The sequence below is a fragment of the Psammomys obesus genome, unplaced genomic scaffold (genome assembly GCF_907164565.1).
Source record: "Psammomys obesus unplaced genomic scaffold, mPsaObe1.curated_primary_1811, whole genome shotgun sequence".
Classification (NCBI taxonomy): domain Eukaryota; kingdom Metazoa; phylum Chordata; class Mammalia; order Rodentia; family Muridae; genus Psammomys; species Psammomys obesus.
The window spans coordinates 1370182-1396433 of NW_026585698.1; the positions used below are offsets into that span (position 1 = coordinate 1370182).

Here is a 26252-nt window from a genome sequence, read left to right on the forward strand (position 1 = left end):
GTGTGTGTGTGTGTGTGTGTGTGTGTGTGTGTGTGTGTGTGTGTGTGTGTGCGCGCGTGTGTGATGAAGCTGACACCGGATATTCTTCCTTGATAAATGCCCACCTATTTTTTTTTTTTTTATTTTTTGAAGCAATATCTCACGTTGTAGCCCTAGCTAGTTCCTAGCTAGTCCAGGACTCTCCATGTAGACCAGGCTGGCCTTGAACTCACCGAGATCTGCTTACCTCTGCCTTTAGAGTGCCCCCATGCCTGCTGTTCCCCTCTTTCATGAGATAAGGCTATCTCAGTGATTTGGCTGGGCCAGCTAACCTTCAGGGATCTGTCTGTCTCACCCAGTGCTGAAGTTACAAATTCCATGTGCCTAGCTTTTCTGTAGGTTCTTGGAATACAAACTCAGATCCCCACACCCACATGGGAGACACTTTTACCAGCTGAGCCATCTCCACAGGCCTGTCTCGCTCTTGAAGCTTAATTATTTTTGCAAAAACAGCACATACTTGTTTTAGCAGTTCAAACAAGAGAAAGCTAAGAAAGGAAGTTGAAACCCTTTCGACTTCCCACTGGTAATGTCTTGGGTCAGGTCTGAAAACCTCACACCTATGAAACTCGAAGCTGCAGGGAAAAGACAGGGTCTGCCAAGCGTTGCAGCAATCGCATGGGTGTGCATACACCGAGGTGCTTGTAAATGGGGTAAGGCTTTTTCATGCACAAGCCTTTCGTGCAAAAATGTTATCCACTCTTTAGAAATAAATAGGTTGTATGGGTGTGGGGAACTTTCTTTTGGAGTCTTCACCAATGGAGGTTCCTGTGGGTTAATGCAGTCTTCCAGTGACTGCAGCTGGCCAGCCTGGCTGCCATGTTAGAACACACAAGCATGCATACATTCATCCTAGGCATGCATTTGGGTCGGCAGCTGGCGCTGGAGGGCTACAGCCTAAGCCCTTGGTTTTACAAGGCTGGCCAAGTAGGTCATGGCCCAGCGAAGGGAAACCTGCCCCCTCCTCTCGTTCCCCCACTCTGGGGAGGAGCAGGCAAGAATGGACAGAGAAGAGCCAAGGACAGTTAGTGTGTCCAAGTGTTGGGCAAGGAGCTGGAATGTTCTAGAGAGTTGCTGCCCTCTTATCCCCCAAGCGAGGGTGGCAGAGGTCAGTGGAGGAGAGAGAGCAGCAGGGAGTGAGAAAACAGCCTCCTCTCTCTTGACATTGCTCTGAGGCCCTCAAGGCTGAGAGGCCCAGAGCAGCAGTTTGGCCCCCAGCACTGGGGGCCATCTCAGTGGAACATCACAAAGGACTGCCCTTTGGGGAAACAGGTAGGTGATGGGGGAGGAGCTGAGTGTCTGGGGCTTAACTCCTTCCTTTGGCCAGCTCAGTAGACTCTGGCATCATCCGCTCCCAGGGAAGGAGTTCTCAGGAGAGGCAGGGGCAGGCTTGTTGCTCCATCTGGCATGATGGGCCCTTAGTGTCGCCTGCGCTGGCCTGTCACCTGCTCTCTTCACATTTCTGCCACACGTGCCTTGAACTCCTACTCACTGATGACGTACCACCGACTTACCAGTCAGATAGTAGGTGGCCCTGCAGTTCCACAGTCCCAGATGGGCTGGCACATACTCCCTCACGAAACTGTTCAGATGTTTGAGCCTGTCCTTGAAGGCTCACCTCGGAGTCCACTTTCTTTTCTTTTTGCGTGAGTACATATGTGTGCATGCTCCTGGAAGCTGGGGGTTATTGGTGTAATCTCTCAGGAGGTGTCCACATTGTGTTTTGAGACAGGGTGTCTCCTTTGGACCTGAGCCTCACCCTTCCACTAGGCTGGCTGGCCATCGAGCTACAGGAATCCCCCTGTCTCCAGAACCAGTAGTACAAGTACACACTACCACACCAGGCTTTTTATGTAGGTGCTGTGGATAGAGCTCAGGTCATCATGCTCAAACAGCAGGCACTTTGACCACTGAGCTGCCTCCCAATACTTTTTTGGTTCCTTTTTTTTTTTTTTTTTTTTTTTTTGAGACAGGGTTTCTCTGTGTAGCCCTTGTTGTTCTGGAGCTCACTCTGTAAACCATGCTGGCCTGGAACTCACAGAGATCACCTGCCTCTGCCTCCCGAGTTCATGTGCCACCATCTAGATTAAAAAAAAAATAGCCTTTACATAGGCCAGACTGACTTGAACTTCTGATCTCCCTGCAGGGGAGATCCCAAGTGCAGGGACTGTAAGCATGGACCACCGTGCCTAACTTACTCCTTTCTTTTGGCCCCCAAGTGGTGCCCTGCCCTGAACTCCACAGAGTAACTGGGCCTCTCTGGCTGCTTTCTGTAGCTTTTCAGTCCTTAGTATTTCCCTAGAAGTCCCTTCCTGTGACTTGGCCCATCCTGGAGGAGGTCTGAGTACTTTGGTCTGAGACAATGCCCTTCTCCTGCTGTCTAGATCTCAGCGGCAGGGACTTGGCCCTCACATGGCTGAGAGGCTCTTTCCCCACTGGCAAGTGCTTTGACTGTCTCAAGGCTACAGGGTATGTTCGTCTTTTGGTTTCATTTAGGCTGGAGACAAGGCCCAGGGCAGACTCCAGGATACTGAAGCAGCCCTGACAGCCTCATGCGGGTGCTGGGGGAGCCTGCGCAACTTGCATCTGCCTTTTTCTCTGAGCTCCGCAGTGCTGTGTCTGGCAACCTAGACTGCCACTTTTCTCTGCCTCAGATGCCTCAATGTCCGGCTCTGGGCCAAAGGTTTTGGACTTTTAACTGTTAAGTTTCAACCAAGGCTTGCTCTCAGTTTGCTGGGAACTGGGTAGCCTGCCCCAGTCCAGGGATGAGGCCCAAGCTTAGGCCACACCCACTGTAGGCACACTCAGATGACCACTCTAGACTCTTCCCTCAGACTCCGGCAGGGCCTTGCTCTCTCCTCTCAACCCTCTTTCTCACTGTAGTCATTGAGATTCTCCCAGCAAGCCTTTTCCCCGCTCCTGTGTGTTGGGTTATATCCGCTGGATGTTCCTGGGTGTGTGTGTGAGGGGGGGGTGCTGCTTTGAAGTGACCTACCCCATCTCGGGCTCCTCCTTTCTACCCTACTGCCATCACCTCAGTCCTTGTCACATGATCCTACTCTGCTTGTGGCCTTGTTACAGACTGCTGCAGACTGGATCATTTGTAATGAGCAGAAACTTACGGGCTCATGGTTCCGAAGGCTGAGACATTTGAAGTTCAAGGTGCCAGGCTCCAAGGCTGCATCTTCCAGTAGGGGAAAGCAGAAGAGAACAAGTACTAGAGCTTGAAGCTTCGGGACCCCGCATTTTAAAGCACATTTTTATGTATTTATTTTGTGTGTGTATGTATTCATGTGTGTGTGTTCATATGTGTGTGCATACATGTCTTATGTATATGTGTGTCTACATATATACATGCACGCAACTTTCAAAAGTTGAGTTTCATCATGAGAGAGCTGGGCATTGAACTCATGTTGGGAGGCTTGGTGGCAGACACCTTTACCAGCTGAGCCATCTCAGCGGCCCCTCAGCACCCTTCATAGTCAGCATAAATCCATTCATAGGTGGGACTTTCATGACCTAAACACCTCCATGAGGGCCACCTCTACATACTGGAGATTGCATTTCCAATGTGTGCCTTGGGGGAATGTATTCAAGCCACAGTAACACCCAGTGTTTCCAGATGGTTATCATACAGTGTCATGGCTTCCTTCACGCTGGGGCTCACACTGGTGACCTAGGCTCCTAGCACAATGCCGTTGCAGTGTTTGTAACTTGGGAGTGAAAGGATTTTCCTTCAGAGGTGGCCCCTTTGGCTGGGAGGTGGCAAGGTTACCCTTTCTTCTTCACTCACCTGCCCAGCTTCCTACCTGGCTTTTGTTACCCCGTCCTTTGATGTTCGAAACTCTGCTTTTTAAAACAGTATTTGTTTAAGTAATAACTACTGCTGTATGTGTGCGATATTGTTGGGGGCCGTGCATGTGCCACCGTGTGTGTGGACCTCAGAGGACAACTTTTGGGGATCAGTGCTCTCCTTCCACTGGCTTATGGGGATTGAACTCAAGTCCCTAGACTTGCACACTTTCTGAGCCATCTTGCTGGTCTGAGCTCCCCTTCTGTAAGGCTGGGGGCCATACCTGTCTGTCTGACCACAGCATCCACGGCAAGTCTGTGCTATGTACATGAATGTGGGGTAGACATTGCTTCTACTTTGGAAATCTTTGATGACCTATATTTAGGAAAAACAAATTGAAGAAGAGTTTGGTAGTTATGACCATGGAGTATAGAGCAGCTCTGGGGAGGGTTCGGATGCCTTCAGAGAAGGAAGCAGGTGTTCTTGATGGGGTGAAGCAGCCTGTTACCACTTCTTATAATTTAACTTAATTCAGTGTCCACTGAGTTGGAATTTTGTGAATGAAAGACAAACTCTTGGGCTGGGGAGATGGCACAGAGGTTAAAGCACTTGCCACGCGAGTGTGATGACTGAATTTGGATCCTCAGCATCCAGGAAAGTGCCGACTGGGCATGGCAGCGCACTGGCAATTCCCATGTCTAACAGGACAGAGAGGTAGAGGATCCTGTCCTGGCTACACTAGCCAAGTTGGTTATCTCTGGGTTCAACAAATACGGTGGAGAGTGGCTGAGGAAGACCCCCGATGCCACCGGTCTCCTGCCAGGGACACCCTTGCCCTCTCATTCCCCTGAGCCTGATGTAGTATCTTCTCCCAGCCCAGAAGTGCCAAGGTCAAGATGGGGTCCCAGGTCTCGGTGGATACAGGAGCGGTGCACGTGGTGATCGTGGGCGGGGGCTTTGGAGGGATAGCGGCCGCCAGCCAGTTGCAGACACTCAACATCCCCTTCATGCTGGTGGACATGAAGGACTCCTTCCACCACAATGTGGCAGCCCTCCGGGCCTCCGTGGAGAGTGGTGAGTTGCCCCTTTGTGAGTATGGTCTTGTCGTCATTAGTGGGTATGATGTCAGGGCTGGGGCCATTCTCTCTGTCTAGGGAGAGTTGCTCCAGGCATTGGATTCATTCCAGAGCAGCTCAAGCCGCTAGTCTTACGCAGCTCTGTAATGAGCCCTCAGAGTGAGAGCTTAGGTTCTTCTGAGAACCAGAAGGGCATTCAGGGCAGAGCGGACACCTGGGTATACCCACCAGCCTGGCTACGGCCAAGAGCACCCTTGTGGGTATGTGGCTTGGGAAACCTTCAACCCTGTTCTACCCCATGACATTATCTGTGTCTGTTCCCAGGGTTTGCCAAAAAGACATTCATTTCTTACTCAGTGACCTTCAAGGACAACTTCCGCCAGGGCAAAGTAATTGGCATAGACTTGAAGAACCGGACAGTGTTGCTACAGGGTGGTGAGGTGAGTGTGTGGCCGCTCTGGCGGGAGTGGGTCCTCTCCAGGCGCAAGAGGAGACATCTGTGGGCCCCAAGCCCTGCTTGCTGCTTCTCGACACATTCTTCACGTTGGTCACAGCAGACACAAGAAGACAGTGGCTGGGGCTGCCTGGCTCGCTCCTACGTGCCAGGCACTGTCCCTAACCTTTCCATAAGGGTCATTCTCTTCCCTTTAGCATGCTAGAGGAAAGGTTCTAAAATACCTGAGAGAGGAATTGGGGGTGTGGCTCAGATGGTTCTTGCCAAGCACTCATGAGGCCTGAGCACTGTGCATGCCATGTGATTCCAGTTACATGGGAGCTGGGGGGAGGAGGACAGAAGTTCAAAGTCATGCTTAGCTACATAGCCTGGGCTATACAAGACCCTGTCTCAAAAATAGAAAGTCCAGAAGATTTCAGACTGGAAGGGTGAGTCCTGCTCATTGGCTTTCTCTCCCTGAGCAGTTTCCTGTTCCGGGCTCCCTGCTATGACAGGGGCCTCTGTACCTCAATGCTGGCTAGTTATATACCCCATGCTCTCCTGCTTCCTTAGGTATTTTTAGCTTCTAGTACCTTATGCGACTCAGTCAGTGTGGTTTTTCTCCTTTTCTAACAGGGCGGCTCACAAGCCTCTTTTCTGCAATGCTTCCTGGCCACTGGTGTCCTGAGGTTGGAGGCAGAGGCCCAGCCCTCCTTTTTCGACTCCCTCTCATATTACTTTTTCTTATCCTCTACAGGCCTTGCCCTTCTCACATCTTATCCTGGCCACAGGCAGCACTGGGCCCTTCCCTGGCAAGTTTAATGAGGTGTCCTGCCAGCAGGCGGCCATCCAGGCTTACGAGGACATGGTGAATCAGGTGTGCCACGCTGACGGGTGCAGGACAGGATGGGCCACGGCCGGGGCTGGAGTAGGGAGAATGTGTGGGAGGACCTCACAACTGCAGAAACAGTCTTGGAGCAGCCAAGAGTTGCTACAGAGAGATTTTCCCAGAGGAGACCTCAGACCTGAGTTCCTGTGTGTGTTGTACTGGCTGCGTCTCCAGCTTCTGTCACTTGTCACCTCTTCATATGTGCATGCCCGCTTGCTTTATATGGTAGAGCACACCTGGCCCCATGCTTCCATCTGGAGCCCCCAAATGGTCAGAGCCTGCCCTTCTTTGGCCAGGGCCTCCCTCCACACTCCAGAGGCCGGGCCACCATGCAGGCAGGTGGGTATGTTTCATGGTCCCTTCTGCAGATTCAGCGCTCACAGTTCATCGTGGTGGTGGGAGGCGGCTCGGCAGGAGTGGAGATGGCAGCAGAGATCAAAACCGAATACCCTGAGAAGGAGGTGAGGCAGCATCCCCTTGGCTGTGAACTCTCAGCGGGCAACTTCTTTGCTTTCTTTTTTTGAAAAAAAAAAAAAAAAAAAAAAGTATGTATGCTTATACATTTATTTATTTAGTCTTTGTGTGTATGCATGTGTGTATGCATGTGTGTGTGTACATGCACAATTGCCATGTTGGGAGTCAGAGGATGACCTGCAGAAGTTGGTTCTCCTTCCACCTGTGTACCCTGGGCAGTGAACTCCTGTTGTCAGGCTTGATGCCACGCACCTTTACCCAACCACCCCAGCGACATCAGGACTCTGCTCAGGCCCTGGGCGGCCGGAGCTCCACTTGCGTAAGCACAGTGTGTTTTCCTTCTTGTCTAAAAAGCAATTTCCCCACACAGTGAGAAGAGCCTCCTGCCTAGGCTCTTGGCTGTATGGGGCTCTGGATGTGGGGAGAGGAGGGTCAAGGTGACACCTCATAAACCCAGCCTCCCTCGTTTCCTGTAGAGTTAGGGCCTTTGGGATGAGACCTGGACGGTCTTTGATAGCCTCTTTTTGATGAGGAGTTTCTTGGTATATGTGGTGGTTTGACCAGGAATGGCCCCACAGATTCGTGTGTTTGGATGCTTGGCTGTAGGGGTGGCACTGTTAGGAGAGGTGGCCTTGTTGGAGAGAGTATGTCACTGTGGGCTTTGAGGTCGCATATGCTCAAGCTCCGCCCAGTGTGACACAGTCTCCTTCTGCTGCCTGTGGACCAAGATCTCGAACTCTCAGCATCTCCTCCACTTCTGCCTGCATGCTGCCATGCTTCCTGCATGATGACAGCAGACCAAGCCTCTGAAACTGTAAGCCAACCTCAGTGGAATGTTTTCTGTTATGAGAGTTGCCGTGGTCATGGTATCTCTTCACAGCAACAAAAGCCTAAGTCGGTATGTTTTGTTGACAGCCTTGGACATCCATGTGTGGTCCATGTCTGTGGCATTGGGAGAACGGACCACACTGGGGAATTGCTGATTCTCAGTTCCCACAACCCACAGGAGGGTGGCAGCAGCCTGCCCTAGCTCTTAATGCTGGAGGGATAGGAACCTGGCTGGTGCCTTAGAGAGAGAAGGGTCCAAGCTCCCTGTATGGTGAGGACAGAATGACAGTTGTAGTGATGGCTCTTTCTGGTACCTCCTGTGGGTCAGCCTTGGCTCATGTGAGTCAGCCTCTGTGAGCCACACAGGGCCTGTGAACAGCGCTCTTCTCCCTAGGGAGAGATGGTTGGTTTCAGAAAGGGAAATCAATCCGGGATAATTGAATTATATGTTTACTTTCTGACATATGGTTGGAAATTATGGTGACGGATGGGTGTAGTTAAAGTATTCATTTTGATTCATGAGCGTTGTGTAGGGAAACCCATCCTCTCCGGCTTATTTGCTTCTGTGATGAGAAGGGTGGATCTCTTCCAACACTGGCTGGCCTCACTGACACTGGTGGGGTGTCCCACGATGCAGAGCTGCCTGGAATGGTCACACATACTGCAGATCAAGCCCCACAAGGCTATAAATGGAGAGCGCCTCCCACCAGGCTTCATAGAGGCAAGAGTGGCTGACAGAACCCAGAGATACAGCTTCTTCCTGTCTCAGGGTTTTATTGCTGGGAAGAGACACCATGACCATGACAACTTTTTTTTTTAAGATTTATATACTTTCATTTTATGCGTGTGAGTGTTTTGCCTACATGTATGTCTGTGTACTATGAACGCAGTGCCTGCGGAAGCCAGAGGAGGGTCTTGGGTCCCCTGGAATTGGAGTTACGGAGAGTTGTTAGTTGCCATGTGGGTTGCAGGGAATCAAACCCAAGTCCTCTAAAGGAACAACAAATACTCTTAACCACGGAGCCATCCTCTCCAGACCTGACTACAACAACTCTTATAAAGGAAAAAAGGAAAACATTTAATTGGGGCTGGCTTACAGTTCAGAGGCATAGTGCATTATCATCCTGGCATGGTGGCATGCAGGCAGCATGGTGCTGGAGAGGTAGCTGAGAGTTCTACATCTGGATCCACAGACAGCAGGAAGAGACAGTGAGATGCACTAGGCCTGGCTTGAGGTTCTGAGATCTCAAGGCCTACCCCGACTCCATGACAAACTTCCTCCAACAATGCCGCACCTATTCCCACAATGCCATACCTCTTCATAGTGCCATTTCCTGTGAGCCTAGAGGGCCATTTTCATTCAGATTACCACACTTACCATTGCTGACTTACCTACTACAAAGGATGTTTTATTATTTTTTTAATTTTTTTCAATTTATTTATTTTTTCATTTTTTAATTAAATTTTTATATTTTATCTATTTTTAACTTTTTAATTGTTTAAATTATTTTTTAATATTATTTACAGTTTATTTACTTTGTATCCCAGCGGTAGCCCACTCCTTCATTCCTTCCCAGTCCCACCCTTCCTCCCTCATCTCCTCCCTGTCCCTCTCTAAAACTTCCACTGATAGGGGAAGTTTTCCTCCCCTTCCATCTGACCCTAGCTTATCAGGTCTCTTCAGGACTGGCTGCAGTGTCTTCTGTGGCCTAGCAAGGCTGCTCCTCCCATGGGGCAGGGGGAGGTCAAAGAACCAGCCATTGAGTTCATGTCAGAGACAGTCCCTACAAAGGATGTTTTAAAGGACACAGATAGGGCTGGAGGGATAGCTCAATGGTTAAGAGCTCATCCTGCTGTTGCACAGTACCCAGGTTTGGTTCTCAGCACCCATATCTGAGGTTCACACAGCCTGTAACTCCAGCTCCAGGTGATCTGATGCCCTCTTTTGGACTCAACAGACACTGCACCCATGTGCACATACCCACATACAAACACATATACACATAACTGAAAACTAATAAAGTAAGCATTTAAGGACATAGACGAATAGCCAGATAAAGAGGCCCCAAGCGCAAGGGCTTCTTTCTCCCTGGAGTTGGGGTGAGCCACCTGGACATGTTGATGCATGTAGAGCTCTCCAAGCCCTGCAGGGGATTTTTTAAGGCTTCGTTGTTGAGCCACATGGGCCTGGAACTCCATCTCTAGCTCCCCTCTGCCTCCTGGTGGATTGGGGCAGGGCTGGGCGCTTCCATCATGGTTTGAGTCCAAGGCTATCGTCTCATCAGAATGAATGACGTGCCTGTCATCCAGGAAATTCCAAGGCCTTCAGCAGCTTTGTCACTCAGAGAATTACAAAGATTTCCAAAGCTCTGCGTTAGCAATTGGAACCAAATATCAAAACAAGTGATGCTTCCAGCACTAGAAGGGCCTGGGAGCCCTGCGTCAGCAATGAGGGACAGGCTGGCTTATTCTTGTCATGTCACAGGGGTAAAGACTGCTTGCAGCAGTACATTTTGGCTTACTCAGTGTAAGATCTCTGTGGGTTCAAGGCCAGCCTGGTATATATAGCAAGTTCCAGGACAACTAGGGCTACCTAGAGCAGTGGTTCTCAGCCTTCCTAACGTGCAGCCCTTTAATACAGTTCCTCATGTTGAGGTGCCCCCCCAGTCGTAAAATTATTTTCATTGCTACTTCATAACTGTAATTTTGCTGCTGTTGTGAATTGTAATGTAAATATCTGGTATTTCTGATGGTCTTAGGCGACCCCTGTGTGGGGGTCGTTCATCCTCACAAAGGGTTGTGACCCACAGGTTGAAAATGGCTGACATAGAGATCCTGTGTCACAAAAGCAAAATAATTTTAAAGTTTTATTTAGCTGGGTTTTATTTAGTGCCTAGGCAAAGATAAGTAGATCTTTGTGAATTTGAGGCTAGCCTGGTCTACCAAACAAGTTTCAGGATAGTCAGGGCTACACAGAGAAACCCTGTCTTGAGGAAACCAAAACAACAAACAAACAAACAAAGAAAACAACAACAAAACCCGCAAAGGTATGTGTGTGTGTGTGATATGGCACATTCTGTGAGAGAAGGTCAAGGGACAGTTGTAGGAGTTGGTTCTTTCCTTCTACCATGTGGGTCGTGGGATTGAACTCAGGATGTCAGGCTTGGCGGCCATTACCTTACCTGGTGAGCCTTCTTTAACATATTTCCTTGTCCGCCATAGTGAGTCTCAAGGCGATGTCTGACCCGAGTATCAGAGATGGGATTTTAACCCAGTCAAGTTCCCTTCCTTCTATCCTTTCATGCTTTCCTTTCTTCCTTCTGCATTCTTCCCTTTAAGACTTTGTATGTGCCAGGCAAGCATTCTGCCTGTAAGCTACATCTCCAGTTCAAGACAGGGTTTCTCTGTGTAGCCCTGACTATCCTGGAACTCACTCTGTAGACCAGGCTGGCCTCAAACTCACAAAGATCCACCTGCCTCTGCCTCCTGAGTGCTGGGATTAAAGGCATGTGCCACCACCGCCTGGCCTCCTTTTACTTTTTGAGACAGGATCTGACTCAGTTCTTAGTCAGTCTGGAAATCACTCTGTAGCTCAGGCTGGCCTAGAACCTAAGATCCTCTATCTCAGCATCCATAGTAGCTGAGATTACACGCTATGCCACTAGGCCCGAGAGCAGTCTGATTTCAAAGTCTTTATTTGCCAGTGGTCACAATCTGCTTCTGTCTTCATGAGTCCAACTTTGGTACTAGTGTTAGAACCAGGTGATGGTGGCATATCCCTTTAATCCCAGCGGAGGCAGGCAGATATCTGAGTGTAATGCCGGCCTGGTCTACAGACTGACAGGGCTACACAGAGAAACCTTGTCTCAAAAAACTAAAATAAATAAATGCAAAGATAGAACTAGTGTTGGTGTTATGTCAGCCCGGTATTTAGGTTGCACTGCCAGCAGCTTATACGGTGATTGTACAATTGCATATCCTGAAGGAACTGTCCGTTTGCCTTAGTGAGGTGTGGGCTTGTGCAACGGGACATGGGTGGTCCTATGGTTCAGGGAAACTGAATACTGAGTGCCAAGAGGTAGGCTGGGGCCCCGAGCACTGCAGAGTTTACTGATGCCCAGTTTCCTCAGCATTGTATGGGAAGTAGGGGAGGAGACGCGGGGCTTCTCTCTTAATGCCTGTGGTGTTTTGTTTTGTTTGTCCCAGGTCACTCTCATCCACTCCAGAGTACCCCTGGCTGACAAGGAGCTCCTGCCATGTGTGCGGCAGGAAGTGAAGGAGATCCTTCTCCGGAAGGGTGTGCAGCTGCTACTGAGTATGTTGTGGCTTCACCCTTCCTGCCCAGCCCCACTCCCTGTGTCCCGCCCCCTTGCCACCCTGCTGCACCTGCTGATCTACTGCCCAGAGTCCCAGCCATGGCCGCCCGGTACATCCACACAAGCTCCCTGTATCTGGAAAGTAAGAGGGAGTCTCAAACATCAAAGTTGGCTTCAGTTGTGTCCATCTGGAGGTCAAAGTCACGGTGTGTGTGTGTGTGTGTGTGTGTGTGTGTGTGTGTGTGTGTGTGTGTATGTATGTATGTGTGTGTGTGCGCACACGCGGACGCACACACACGTGCAGCAGCAGTTCCCAGCTGTAGCTCAGGAAAATAAATGCTATTTACTGGATGACTTAGGGGCTTCTGAAGGATCTGCACTACACTTTGAGTTGTGATGTCTATGTGAAAGAGTGAACAATTTGAGGCGTCAAGTGTAGCTTTCTTTTTTCTTCCTTTTTTCTTTTTTTTTTGAGGCATGGTTTCTCTGTGTAGCCCTGTAACTCACCCTCTAGACCTGGCCTTGAACTCAGAGATCTACCTGCCTATGCCTCCCGTGTGCTGAGTTTCATTTATTTATTTATTTATTTATTTATTTATTTATTTATTTATTTATTTATTATTTTTAAAGTGTTCTGCCTGCATGTACACCTGCATGCCCGAAGAGGACATCAGATCTCATTACAGATGGTTGTGAGCCGCCATATGGTTGCTTGGAATTGAACTCAGGACCTTTGGAAAAACAGCCAGTGCTTTTAATCTCTGAGCCATCTCTCCAGCCCCCATCCTGCTTTCTGAGTGTAGCTTTTTGATTAGAGAAGGAAGGAAAAAAAACATCCCAGGATTTGGAGTGGGATGACACCGGCTGTCACCTCCCTGTTCTGTGCAAAAAGGTGTGAGGCAGTTGCTGTGAAAGCTCCTTTTAGCTGTCCCAGCCTCCATTGGTGACTGGTCATGGAGGACTGAAAACACTTTGCTTCCAGACAGGTTTCCACACTTTCTCTGCCTTTTGCCACTCACCCACCCACCCAATCTATCCATCCATCCATCCCTCCATCCGTTCTTTAAAACAATATTTATGTCTGTGGTTGTTTAGCTGTGTATCATGTGTGTGCCCCGTGTCTATGGAGGCCAGAGGATGGTATCAGACCCCCTTGAACAGGAGTTACAGAAGGTTTTTTTTAGCTTTTAGTTGGATGGTGGGAATCAACTCTGGGTTCCCTGGAACAGTACCAGTGTTCTCAATCACTGAGCCCTCTCTCTGCCCCCCCTTTTTAATATAACTTTTTATTTATTACAATTAATTCACTTTGTATTCCATCTGTAGCGTGCACCCTTGTCTCCTTCCAATCCTGCCCTCCCTCTCTCTCTTATCTCCTCCCATTCCCCTTCCCCAGTGCACTGATGGGGGAGGTCCTCCTTCCCTTCCCTCTGATCCTAGCCTATCAGATCTCATCAGGAGTGGCTGCATTGTCTTCCTCTGTGGCCTGGTAAGGCTGCCTCCCACCTAAGGGGAGGTGATCAAAGAGCCAGCCACTGAGTTCATGTCACAGACAGCCCCTGTTTCCCTTACTAGGGAGCTCATTTGGACACTGAGCTGTCATGGGCTACATCTGTGCAGGGGTTCTAGGTTATCTTTATTTGTGGTCCTTCTTGGAGTATCAGTCTCAGAAAAGACCCCTGGGCCCAGATTTTTTGGTTCTGTTGTTCTCCTTGTGGAGCTCCAGACCCTTCCAGGTCTTTCTATCACCCTGCACTCTGCCCAAAGTTTGGCTATGAGTCTTAGCATCCGCTTTCTATCCTGCTGGGTGGAGTCTTTCAGAGTTCCTCTGTGGTAGGCTCCCGTCTTGTTCCCTGTTTTCACCTTCTTCTGATGTCTATCTCGTTTTCCTTTCTGAATGAGGATTGAGCATCTTACCCAGGGTCCTCCTTCTTGCTTAGCTTCTTTAGGTGTATAGATTTTAGTATGATTATCCTATATTATATGTCTAATATCCACTTATAAATGAGTATATACCATGTGTGTCTTTCTGCTTCTGGAATACCTCACTCAGGATGATCTTTTCTAGTTCCCACCATTTGCCTGCCCCCCCCCTTTAATTTTAAGATTATCTCCTATAGACCAGGCTAGCCTTAAACTCTGTAGCCAAGGAGGGCTTTGAATGTCTAATCCTCTCGCACCGGCATACACTCAATGCTTACTTTATGAGGTACTGGGTACAGAACATGGGGCTTTCTGCATTCTTTGCAAGTACCCTACTGACCTCTGCATGTTCTGCAAGTAACCGACTGACAGCCCTTTTTCTGCTTTCTGGTCTGTGTTGCACTGGGAGGCCTTTTGCTTAGACAGACAGCTTCTGATGGGCAAGCTGCCATTCAGAGAAGGAAGGGGCCTCCCGTTGTAGTGTTTCCTGGAACATGGAAGCTGGGCTTTGCTTTCCTCCGGCAGCTTCCTGGAACTTTCCTCCCAGATGGATCCCTTGGGGACAGATGTCCACATTCTGCTGCTTGTCCACATTCTGCTGCTTGGGGCTGGGCCAGGAGAGTGGACTGAGGGAAAGCCTCAAGGTGATCGCTTTCCCCTTGGTGTGTGCCCGGCTTCTGCCAGTTCCCTGTCATGAATTCCACAGGTGAGCGGGTGAGCAACCTGGAGGAACTGCCTCTGAATGAGTACCGGGAGTACATCAAGGTGGAGACGGACAAGGGCACAGAGGTGGCTACCAACCTGGTGATCCTGTGCAACGGAATCAAGATCAACAGCTCTGCCTACCGTGGTGCATTCGGTGAGCGAGTGGCCCAGCAGCAGTTGCTCCCTATGCTGCCTTTTCTCTCTCTGGCATTCGGAGACACCTCACAACCCTTGCTCCCAGAACCAGCAACCCGAACCAGCACCCTGTGTCTCCTCCTCTTATCCCAGAAGCTCATTAGATATTGAATTTTAAATTCAGGTGAACATCCTCCCTCCCCTCCTCCAACAACCCCCTACCCCCACCCCCACACAACTTGGAGGCCAGAATCTTCCAAAGTGAGAGCTTCCCTCTTGTGGTGAGAGATGGGAACAGGCTTCAGAGATCTGGGACTGGAATGGCCTCTTTTTTTCTGTTGCAGTCCATGAGGAAGCTAAGGAATTCCCAGGTCAGGCTTTTCTCCATCCATATGTTCCCTGACTCTCCAAATCCAGATACAAGCATTTGGCTACTTCAAGTTCAAATGTCCATTTTGGGGGAGTCGGGACCTTAACATGGCCTCATCCCTTTAAGCTCAGTGTTTAGATACCTGAGGGCTAGACTGTGGCCTGCTGCATGTCTAAGCATCTGTATGTGAGAGTGAGGCCCAGTGGCCAAGCGCCATGGTTGCCCCGCACCCCCCGTACCTGTATTCACAGCTGAGCACCCTTCCCTGATGAGTCTCTGCCAGGTCCATCAGAAAGTTAGTTTTCAATCTGGAAGGAAGCCAGTCCACAGGGCTAAGTGGGTAGAGAACCCAAAGTTTAACATGTCATTATTCTAAAATACTTTCAAAGATAAGTTCTTTTAAAATCCCTTAAGGGAAACTGTTTATAGTATAGGAAAGGCCAGCACCTATTTTTAAATTCTGTTGTATGTTCCAAAGACAGTAAGACTGGGAAGCCAGAGGACTTGGCAGAGAGCGCTCTGTGTTCTGGATGAGGCTTTCCAGCGCTCTGCCTCTGCTCTTGTGGGTCGGGCTTGCCTTGGCAGGAAGAGTCTTAGGTGGGGACTTCAGGCCTAATGACAGCAGATGGGAATGCCACTTCTTAGCACACATCTCTGAAGTGGCTGGACCCACACCCTGGGCTTGTCCTTTTGTTCTGGAGGCCACCTAACATGGTGTCATCTTGCCCAGCAGAGAGTAGACTGGCCAGCAGTGGCGCTCTGAAAGTGAACGAGTTCCTCCAGGTGGAAGGGTACAGCAATATTTATGCCATTGGTGACTGTGCCGATATCAAGGAGCCCAAGATGGCCTATCACGCTGGCCTGCATGCCAACGTTGTCGTGGCCAACATTGTCAACTCCATGAAGCAGAGGCCCCTCAAAGCCTACAAGCCAGGTAAGGAAAGCTTATGTCGTTTACAGTTGTTGAAGCTTGGGATTGGACACTCGGGAGGCTTTGGGGCCTGGGAGATGAATGAGCACTAGACTTCAGGCCTCAGCACAAAATCTCTTTAAAACCAATCATGTCTGGGGCCGTAGCTCAGAGGTAGAATTCTTGCCTGACACACTGAGGCCCCTGCTTTCCTCTCCAGCATTGCTAACACAAGGGGCTGGGGAGATGGCTCGGTCAGTAAAGTCCTTCCAAGGAGGACCCTAGTTTGATGCCTAGAACACATGTTAAACAACAACAACAACAAAAACCTGGGAGTCTAGCCAGTGGTGGCACATGCCTTTAATTCCAGCTCTGGAGGCAGAGAAGGAGGAGCTCCAAGTTCGAGACCAGCCTGGCCTACAGAGTGAGTTTCAGAATAGCCAAGGCTACACAGAGAAACCCTGTTTTGAAAAACCAAACCAACCAAACAAACAAAAACAAAACCAAACAAAAAGCCCAATGCCATCTGTCCCACCCCTACGAAAACAACAAACATAAAAACAAAACCAAACAAACAGAAAACCCAACCTGGGCCTTGTGGTCTGTAAAAGATTCAGTCTTTTAAAGAATGTGTATGTTATAAGAAGAATGACAGCCCAGGTTGTCTCCCAGCCCCACCAGACATCTGTCGCCTGCTGGAGACTGAAGGCATCAGGGCTGCAGTCCCTCGAGCCTCATCTCACTTTGTTCATCTCCCTCCCAGGTGCACTGACATTCCTCCTGTCCATGGGCAGAAATGATGGTGTGGGCCAAATCAGTGGCTTCTACGTAGGCCGCCTCATGGTGCGGCTGGCCAAGAGCAGGGACCTTTTCATCTCCACAAGCTGGAAAACCATGCGTCAGTCTCCTCCGTGACAGGGAGGCTGCATGGGAGTCTAGGTACTGCTTGGAGGGGTACCTAGACAGACTGCATGACAAAGGACACCCTCCTGACAGGTGCCGTGGGCAGAGCTCTTTGTCTAAATCATGGTGTCAGTCATGTGCTGGTGCTAACACAACTTGTGTAAAGCCTGAAATGAGAAACAGAGAGTAAATGGAGGGAGGCATTAAAAAAAGAAAAAGAAAAAAAAAAAAGCCTAGAAGGTTCGTTCTGAGTTTGGGAAGGCCTGCCTGCAGCTGTGCTAGCTGAAGGGCCTTGGGGAAGCAGAGGCAGCTTCCTGTACTGTAGGCTTCTGTCTGTGTGTGCATGTAAATGCTTAGGGCTTTGGGAGTACTTTACAGTCCTTGTTGGGCAGAGCTGGGCTCCTCTGGCTGGCACCTTGTCTGTAGGATAGTAAAGAGAGCACACAGCAAGATGCTAAAGAAGGGGTGCAGAGGTGGGGAGATGGCCTGCACCTTGAGCTTCTCCTCATATGGGTGGGGAAGCTCGAATATTCCACAATAAGTAGGTTACTAATAGGAGTCTCATTTTATTCTCCCTAACTTATGGTTAGTGTCTGCACTCTGCTCTTTCTTTATCGCCCATCTTCCTCCTCCTCTCCCTTCTTTCTTCTACCTCACCAACACACACACGTGCACACACACACACATTCTCTCTCTCTCTCTCTACCCCCCTTCCTAGACAGTATCTATCTACATTATTCAGATTGGCCTTGAACTCCTGAACTCAAGTAATGCTCCTGCCTCAGCTTTTCTAGTACCGTGGGACGCTCTTTAACCTTCATGAATCTTTATCTCCATATTCGGTTGACTGTAGGTCATAGGTACATTTACAAAATTCTCTTTTAGTTGCTGGAATTTCTTCCCAGTAGGGAGATGTAAGCAACATTTGCCCCTTCTCCTAAGGTCTCAATGACAAACTGAGGCAGAGTTCTCTCAACCTACTCCTTGGAACCCATGAGTTTATTGGATTTCCTTATGTAGTATTGATGAGGGCTGTGCTTCTCCCACAACCTGCCAAACTGGAAAGCTTTAACCAGCAGGGGTGAGGGCTTCATTGATAGCGGGCAGCAGTACGGAGCGCCTCTCCTAGCCCTCCCTGGCCTGTGTGCCCTAGCCCCTCCTTGAGGCTACACACAGTGCAATTAAGGCAGAGTTGAGACAAGCGGTAGGCTGCTGCTGGATACACAGGGGAGGGTCTCCTGGTCCTCCCCACCACCCCACGAGCCGATAAAAAGTCAACAAGGGCAGTTGGGACAATCCTCTAAAAACGGGCAGCAGCTGAATTCCCCAGAATGGTGGTTGCTTGGCTGTGAGGACAGTCACTCAGACACCATTCTAGCAGAGTGAGGTTTACACATCTGGCTGGCCACCGCTGCAGAATCCTAGAATCCTAGGATGGGGACCTGTGACTGGGGGAGGGTACTGGCTGCTTGGTCTTCAGAGTTCAGACAGGCATCTGTGAATGATTCCTAGTGATTTCTAGGTTACCAACAGGCTGCTGCTGGGGGTTGGAGCCATGCTGCTGATTTCCTGCCAGCTCCTGTCACTTGGGCCCTCACTGGCCATCATGTCTGCTATAGACTGCTAACACATATGAATGACTTCTCTATCCATGTGAGCTTGTCCAGCAGGGAAGAGTCCTTGTACATGGCCTAAGTTGAATGTCTATGGCAGACGAGACTTCAGTGGATTCAGACATGCCTCTCCAAACCCTGCCTCTTTCTGCTTGCTTTTGGCCTTGGCGCCTCTGGTTATAGGAAGTTGAGTCCATGTTATACCAGCCTCTCTGGTGCTTCCAGCCCATCCCCATTTGGGCTATGGCTAAGATCTGTTACACAGTTGAGACTTGAGTGTCTCTCCCAGATACTGATGAGCCATCGGCAGCTTTGTCCTGGCTCTGCTGTTGTGGATGGGAGCCAGCAGGCTCACCCTCTGTGGGCACAGGATCAACTATCTGCAGAAAGCCTGCCATGCTGCTGTCTGACTTTACAGACCATGGCGGGACTCTTCAGTGACAGGACTTGTGCTGTTTCTTTACAACACTCTGGAAGAATCTACCTGTGGGGACACAGTTTCCCAAGAGGAAGAAATATTGCAATAAAGGGATATGTTATAAGAAAGACACTGGCTCTTTTATTTTTTCTTTCATTTTTCTTTTTCTTTAAAAAACAAAACCGAACAAACAAATAAATCCCAAAGCAAAACCCTTTTAGGTGTAATTACAAATATTTTAGAGGTCAGAGACAGGACCCTAGAACAGAAAAGCACCCCAAGATGTCTTTCCCATCTTCTCTCCACTGAGGGGGACAGCCAGTATACCCAAGTTTGGCTGTCACATCCTCTTCACTTGGAAAAAGGAGGAACCAAAGCCTTAAGAACTTTGAAAGGATTTGTGTGTGTATGTGTGTATGTGTATGTGTGTGTGTGTGTGTGTGTGTGTGTGTGTAAAGAGAGAGAGAGAGAGAGAGAATAAAAGTCAATGCTATAAATCTAAACAAGGTCTATTTTTATGTTTGTTTGTTTTTTTAAAAAAAGTTCTAAAACAACAGGAAGAAAACACATGGAAAGAAACCCCTGGTGGAGACCTGGCTAAGTGCGGAAGTGGCCCTTTGTAAAGAGAATATAAAATGCACTGGGCCTCTTCCCCAGGCAGACAGGACCTGTTCCGCTGCTCAGACACCCTCTCAGCCGCCCTCTGCTCCCCTGTCATGTCACCCTTCCTCAATCCTTTGAAAAATAACCCCCCTGCTCTTGTGACGTGACATTGGTCCTCCTCTGTCCCCGCCAGAGAGCTACTTGGTGTCCAGTTTGGCCATCTCCTGCACATAGATGCCGATGCTCTCGCTGTCAAAGAGCAGGAAGTACACATTCTTCAGAGAGGATGCGCTCGAGTCGTCGAAGTGGGCCGAGATGGCCTTGAGGGTCACCTGGGCGGCCGTCTGTTTGGGAAAGCAGTTCCTGTGGCCAAGAGAAAGAAGAGCCTATGTCATTTTGTTCCATGTGCCCACTGCTGTAATTCTCTCCTAGTCTGGGGAGAGGGACATGGGTTTCTTTTTGGTTTTCTTCTGACAGCATCTCACTATGTAATCATGGCTAACCTGGGACTCACTGTGTAGACCAGGCTGGTCAGGAACTCAGAGCTCTGCCTGCCTCTGCCTTCCGGAGAACAGGGATTAAAAGCATGTGTCACCACACCCAGTGTTTTCCTATTCTGGCCCTGGACCCTTGTTTGTACAGTGTGGGACTCAACAGGTACAAGGCCAGTCCATAAATCATCTTTTCTGGCATGAGTCAAGGGAAAGATGTGAGTAGGCGGAGAAGTCACCATTGACCCAGATGTGAGTTCAGCCACGGTCACAGAGCTGGTATGTAAAGGATGTCCCAAATTTGAATGTGTCAGCTGACTCAAAGAGCTTCACTTTGTAAATCCAACCGATTCCACATTTATATGACCATGTCTTCAAAAAGCAAACTTTTTTAAAGCTCCTTCAATATCAGTTTACATGCTGTCCAACAAGGGCCTTTTAGAATTGCCGGGGCTGGGATTTGGTTGGCTAGTGGTTGCCTAGCACAGTGGTTCTCAGCCTAGTGTTGTGACTCCTTTGGGTGTCCAATGACCTTTCCACAGGGGTCGCATATCTGATATCCTGCATATCAGATATTTACATTACTGTTCATAACTGTAGCAAAATTACAACTATGAAGTAGCACTGAAAATAATTTTATGGTTGGGGGTCAGCACAACATGAGGACCTATATTAAAGGGCTGCAGCATTAGGAACGTTGAGAACCTCTGAGTCTTGAACTTCTGTTCACTTACATGAAGTTGCCATTGTGATTTTAGCAGCTACTCTCGGCAGGCTGGGCTGGAAAAAGTTTGCTGAGGACTCCCAACCCCCAGGAAGCCATTAATAGTGCTGTTCACCAACTTCTAGGGACATTTAGGGTCAGCTACTAAGATACCTGGGGTAGGTCCAAGAGTCCAGGCTATACTTGCTTCTTGAATTCTCTTGAGTGTCTCTGTGTGGTAAATACCACCTGTGGTCCTATCTTGGAGAATACATCCAAGAATACATTCGTTAGTTTGTCCTCAGCTTTTGTGTGTCTCTGAGTCCGGCCTCTTTCCACTGAGCTTCAGTGAGAGTCCTCCACCGCTCAGGGCACAGTTATCAAAGCCTCAGCCTCCTCTCCTGCTGTCCTCCTGAGCTTTCCCAAGGGATCTTGAAGCAGGTCTTGGGGGCCGATTTATAACCAGGTGATGCAGCTGCTGGTGGTTTCCAGATCATGCTTTGGTTAGCAAGACCTGTGAGCCTGGAGTTTTCTGATCGTGTGTTCTAGGTGAGGACCAAGGGTGGGGATGTGGGTTTGGAACATAGCAGGCCTTCAGAAACAAACATGGGGCATACCGTGAGGATGGCTTGCCACACAAGCATGCAGATCAGAGTTTGATTCTTAGAACAATTATCACGAGGCAGGGCATGGTAATACGTGATGATTTCAGCCAAGGTGTGTAACCCCAATGCTGGGAAGTAAAGATGAGTGGATCCCTGAGACTCACTCTGGCCGGTTGGCCTAACCTAATCTGATGAGAGACATGGAAAACCCACATGTCGGCACACACCTTTAATCCCAGCACTAGAGAGGCAAAAGCAGTCAGATCTCTGTGAGTTTCAGACTAGCCTAATTTACATAATAAGTTCCAGGCTAGCCAAGGTGACATTGTAAGGCCTGGTCTCAAAACAAAAACATAGTGGCTAGCCAAGAGTCATCTGAGAGGAGATGCCTCCAGTTGAGGGATTTGCCCAGGTTAGATTGGCCTGTGGCTATGTCTGGGAGGGATTGTCTTATTTGATGATTGATGTCGGAGAGCCTTGCCCACTGTAGGCATTCCTTAGGCAGATGTTCTTGGGTTGTATAAAAAGATAGCTACGTATGAGCAAGGGAGTGAGCCAGCAAGCAGCATTTGTCCCAGGTTGCTTTGTCAAGTCCCTGCCTTTAGTTCCTGCCTAACTTCCTTCAGTGATGGACTGTGACCTGGAAGCATAAACCAAATAAATGCTTTGCTCTCCTAAGTTACTTTAGGACAGAATGTCTTCTTACAGCAATAGGAAAGTATTACCTGAGGAATGACACTGGCCTACACACACACACACACACACACACACACACACACACACACACACGTGTCATCACAAGCATACACAAAACTAAAATGCCACCTGGCCTCACCCGTGATGTTTACCTTTCTATCTCGGAGTTTATATCACTGCAGCAGGAAAGCTGGCCCTGGCCATGGAGACCTGCCTTCCCAGGCCAAGGGGCCTGTCTGTGTTTGGAAGGTGGGAAATTGGGTTTCTCTCTCTGTTGCCTACCTAACATTCTGGCTGTGCTGGCTGACTCTGTGTCTTCTAGAATGGTCCAGTGGAATTTGGTTATGTTGGAGAGTAGCTGGTTCTCCACAGAAAGGCTGGAAACATCAACTCAGAAACTGTCCTACCTGCCGCTGGGGAAAGGCGGGAAGGCGACGGACTTAAGCTTCTTGTCCTCAGCTGCAGACAGGCAGTTTTTGATGGTCTCTTCCAGCTGTTCTTCACATTTGTCGGAGCCCCACTGGGGGATGTGACAATGGATGACAAACTTGGCAGCGAGTCCACTGGATTGGCTGACGGCAGCTGGGACATAGGAGAGAGAAGTGCAGGTTATCACCTGAAGCTGGGTCATCAGGCCGGGCCTCCCAGGTGACCGTGTGAGATCCTGGAGGTCTAGGAAGTGAAAGAGTGCATGGCTAGCCACATCCCTGCCACTGGGAGGAGGGCTTGGCAGGGAAGCAAAGCTCTCGAGTTGATGTGACAGCTTTATCATTTTTGGTGACCTGCCAACAGGCCCCAGGTCAGGAACATACACAAAGTGGATCCTAGGGACAAGAACACATCAAAATCACACCTGCCACTATGGAAGGTTGAGTAACGACCACCTCCAAACATCCAAATCCCTGGGTTCTTAACTGTTCCCTGACATGGCCAAGGGCACATTATGACTGCAATTAAGGCTACTGGAGATGGACTGTCAGGCTTGCCACACTGGTTAGAGTTAATTGTTGACTTACCAGAATGCTGGGATTAAAGGTGTGTGCCACACTGCCTGGCTTTTTGTTTGTTTGTTTTTTGAGACAGGGTTTTTCTGTGCAGCCATGGCTATCCTGTAACTCACTCTGTAGGCCAAGATGGCCTCAAACCTGGAGATGTGCATGCCTCTGCCTCCTGAGTGTTGGTATTAAAAACATGTGCCACCACAACTTGGCAAGTTTAATTAAAAATTATTTTATAGTTATTAGTATTTTGCCTGCATACATGTCTGCATACTATACGTATGCAAGCCCAAGAAGACCAGAAGAGGGCAGATCCCCTGGGACTGGAGTTAAATATGCCTGTGAGGCACCATGGGGTGCTGGAATGAACCCAGGTCCTCTGGAAGAGCAGCCAGTGCTCTGAACTGCTGTGCCATCTCTTTAGGCCCTCTCCTCTGATTGTTCTCTCTCACTCTCTGAGACAGGATTTCTCTGTGCAGCCTTGGCTGTTGTAGAACTCACTCTGTAGGCCAGGCTGGCCTCAAACTCACAGAGGTCCGCCTGCCTCTGCCTCCCGAGTGCTGGGATTAAAGGCATGCACCACCACTGCCTGCTGCCTGGCTTCTCTCTACTCACATGCCTCCATCCCTTCCTTCCTTCCTTCCTTCCTTCCTTCCTTCCTTCCTTCCTTCCTTCCTTCCTTCCTTCCTTCCTTCCTTCCTTCCTTCGAAGCTGGGCAACCTACCTAAGAGATGTAGTGTGTGACCTTGGGACCCTATCTGGCTATAAATCTCTTCATTTTCAGGGCCATACTGACATCCACAGCACAGTGTTCATGGCAGGGGTTTATCATGGACTGGTCTGGCTTGGAAAACACACAGAGAGGAACCTGGGCTCCCAGCAGGGCATGGCAAGGACAGCTATGTAAGGGCCTGGACTGTAACTGATCCTTTTACCAATTCTAAGAAGTTGGTATTTTTTTCACGTGTTTTAGTATCTTTGAAGAGGCATACATCGTGGGGAGTGGAGGAGAGATGGCTCAGCAGTTATGAGCAATGGGTGCTTTTCCAGAGGACTCAGGTTCAATTCTCAGCAGCCACTTGATGATCCCAGTTCCAGGGGATATGATGTTCCCTTCTTGCTTTGTGGGCATGACATACAGATGGTACACTTACAAACATGTAGGCAAAATACCAATACATACACAATTAAAAAAAGAAAGGGCATACCTCTCATAACTGTTGTTAGCCTACAGGAGGCTGAAGCTCTTACAGAAATAAAAATGCATGTCGTTCTCTGCCTCTGGAGGTCAGGTCCCATGAACCTCTCTGTGTGAGGATTTAGGCAGTGCTGGGCTTCCAGTCTTCAGAAGCGCTGGCTTGCAACTCTCATTCACTAGCATGGCATTTTTTTCTGATCCTAACTGTTGTTGTGCTCATTTTTAAACTCTATTTTATTTGGGATTCCTTAAAGCCTCTCCCTTCCAATCTCCCAACGCTAGACAGGAGGGTGAAGGTTAGTGGGGAGAGAGGGCACAGACCCCTTTACTTCTCCCAGCTGTTTAGGGCCAATGGGTTTTTTTGGGGCTATTCCAATTTCCTTCAACAGCAAACACAGCAAGCATTCTCCTCCAAGCCACTGTGTTGAAAGGTTTCTGTCTGTCTGTCCAAGCCACCACTCTGGTCTCTCCAAACTGCCACCCCTTCTCTTTCTAGGGTATTGTATTTCTATCCCTCAGAGTACTAGACTGGCAGGCTGTTACCAGCTGGCAAAGATCATATCCCACAGGAGGCAATTATCAGCTGTGGACAAACCAACACCCAAACTAAAATCCCACACTTGGGATTAAAACAAAATCCTATTTGCATAACATAACTGAATTTTTAAAAAAAGATTTATTTATTACTTATACAGTATTCTGCCTGCTTGTGTGTCTACAGGCCAGAAGAGGGCTCCAGATCTCATTACAGATGGTTATGAGCCACCATATAGTTGATGGGAATTGAACTGTGGACCTTTGGAAGAGCAGCCAGTGCTCTTAACCTTTGAGCCATGTCTCCAGCCCCCATAACTGAGTTTTTAATGAAACCAAAACTTCCATTCCAATCTGTGGTGGTTTGAATAAGAATGCTTCCAATAGGCTTGTATGTTAGAACACTTGGCCTCCAGTTGGTGGAATTGTTTAGGAAGGGTTAGGAGGTGTGGCCTTGTTGGAAGAGGTGTGTCACTGGGGGCAGGCTTTGAGGTTTCAAAAACCTGTGCCATTCCTAGGTTGGCTTCCTCTCTGCCTCCTGCGTGTGGATCAGATGTAATCACTCCCATGCCCATCTGCCTGCCTGCCTGCTGCCATGTTCCCTGCCATGATGGTCACAGACTCACCCTCTGAAACTATAGGCCCCCAATAAGCTCCTTCTGCTATAAGACACCCTGACTGTGGTGTTTTCTCACCATAATAGAAAAGTAACAAGACACCATCTAACCAATGTCAAGGCCAAGAGCAGAACTTGCTGCACTTCTGTGAGGCAAGGCCAGCTACCTAGCCTATTCTGAAATTTTAATTTTTCTTTTTTTGTGTGGAAAATCATATTTTGTGTGTGTGTGTGTGTGTGTGTGTGTATGTGTGCATGTGTACATGTATGCGCACACGGACATGCACTAACGCATGCAGGCCCCAGTACACACACCAGAGGACAACACGGGCGGGCCACTTCTTCCACTGACAGAATCCCAGGGCTGAACTCAGGTTTTTAAACCTTCACTGGCTGAGCCATCTCACTGGCTCAAACTGCCATTTCATTATAGACAGCCCACTTTTCCTCTTGAGTAGCTTTATGGATTACTCTTGACTTCTGAACTGATTGACCAGTCACTGTGATGGCCAGGTTCAAAGTTTGCTTTTATTTGTTTTGCCCAATATTTTAATGTCTAATTCTGGAACATTCTCTGCTAAGAACTCTTTAACTACTGCTTCACCATTCGCTCACAATGTTCAAATTCTGCTTGGAATCATGTCAGAGCTTCTTGTGCTGTGTCCAGGTTGCTTTTCTCTCACATGTTCAGGTACTTTCTGAGAGGCTCCTCCAGACCCCTAGACCAGGGAAACTCCTCAACAGCTGACTGAGTCATGGTGACAGAGGGAGTGAAAGCTGGCACCGTGACAAAAAGGCAACTTAAGGAATGGGGGATTTATTTGGGCTCATAGCATATAGTCTGAAGTGGAAAACACTTAGCTTCCTGGGGATTCCCTGCCAATGACTGTGAGGTGGTTGGCTAAATAGTGTCAGAAAGAAGAATGTAGATAATCCACTAGCCAATGCCCCCAGCCTCACTTCCCCAGCTAGGCCTCACCCCA

The 26252-nt window shown here is 48.9% G+C and overlaps 2 protein-coding genes across 8 annotated transcripts in view; one reads left to right on the forward strand and one right to left on the reverse strand.

The window, feature by feature from the left end:
- Positions 1-18947, forward strand: part of Aifm2 (apoptosis inducing factor mitochondria associated 2) — a 22257-nt gene extending 3310 nt beyond the window's left edge. For 3 of the 7 annotated variants that reach the window (XM_055598883.1, XM_055598882.1, XM_055598878.1), the window contains exons 2-9: positions 4708-4906; positions 5233-5348; positions 6099-6218; positions 6599-6691; positions 11739-11847; positions 14478-14630; positions 15715-15915; positions 16655-18947. In XM_055598883.1, the coding sequence (XP_055454858.1) occupies positions 4729-4906; positions 5233-5348; positions 6099-6218; positions 6599-6691; positions 11739-11847; positions 14478-14630; positions 15715-15915; positions 16655-16806 (1122 nt within the window). In that variant the 5' untranslated portion in view covers positions 4708-4728 and the 3' untranslated portion in view covers positions 16807-18947. Of the gene's footprint in view, positions 1-3120; positions 3292-4707; positions 4907-5232; positions 5349-6098; positions 6219-6598; positions 6692-11738; positions 11848-14477; positions 14631-15714; positions 15916-16654 lie in introns of all 7 variants that reach the window. The other 4 variants (XM_055598881.1, XM_055598879.1, XM_055598880.1 and 1 more) reach the window with 2 other exon arrangements.
- Positions 18948-19018: 71 nt separating this feature from the next.
- Positions 19019-26252, reverse strand: part of LOC129670399 (core histone macro-H2A.2) — a 39991-nt gene continuing 32757 nt past the window's right edge. Inside the window, exons 8-9 of the mRNA XM_055598885.1 lie at positions 22331-22505; positions 19019-19791 (exon numbers count right to left, since the gene is read on the reverse strand). Coding sequence (XP_055454860.1) covers positions 19626-19791; positions 22331-22505 — 341 coding nt within the window. The 3' untranslated portion in view covers positions 19019-19625. The remainder of the gene's footprint in view (positions 19792-22330; positions 22506-26252) is intronic.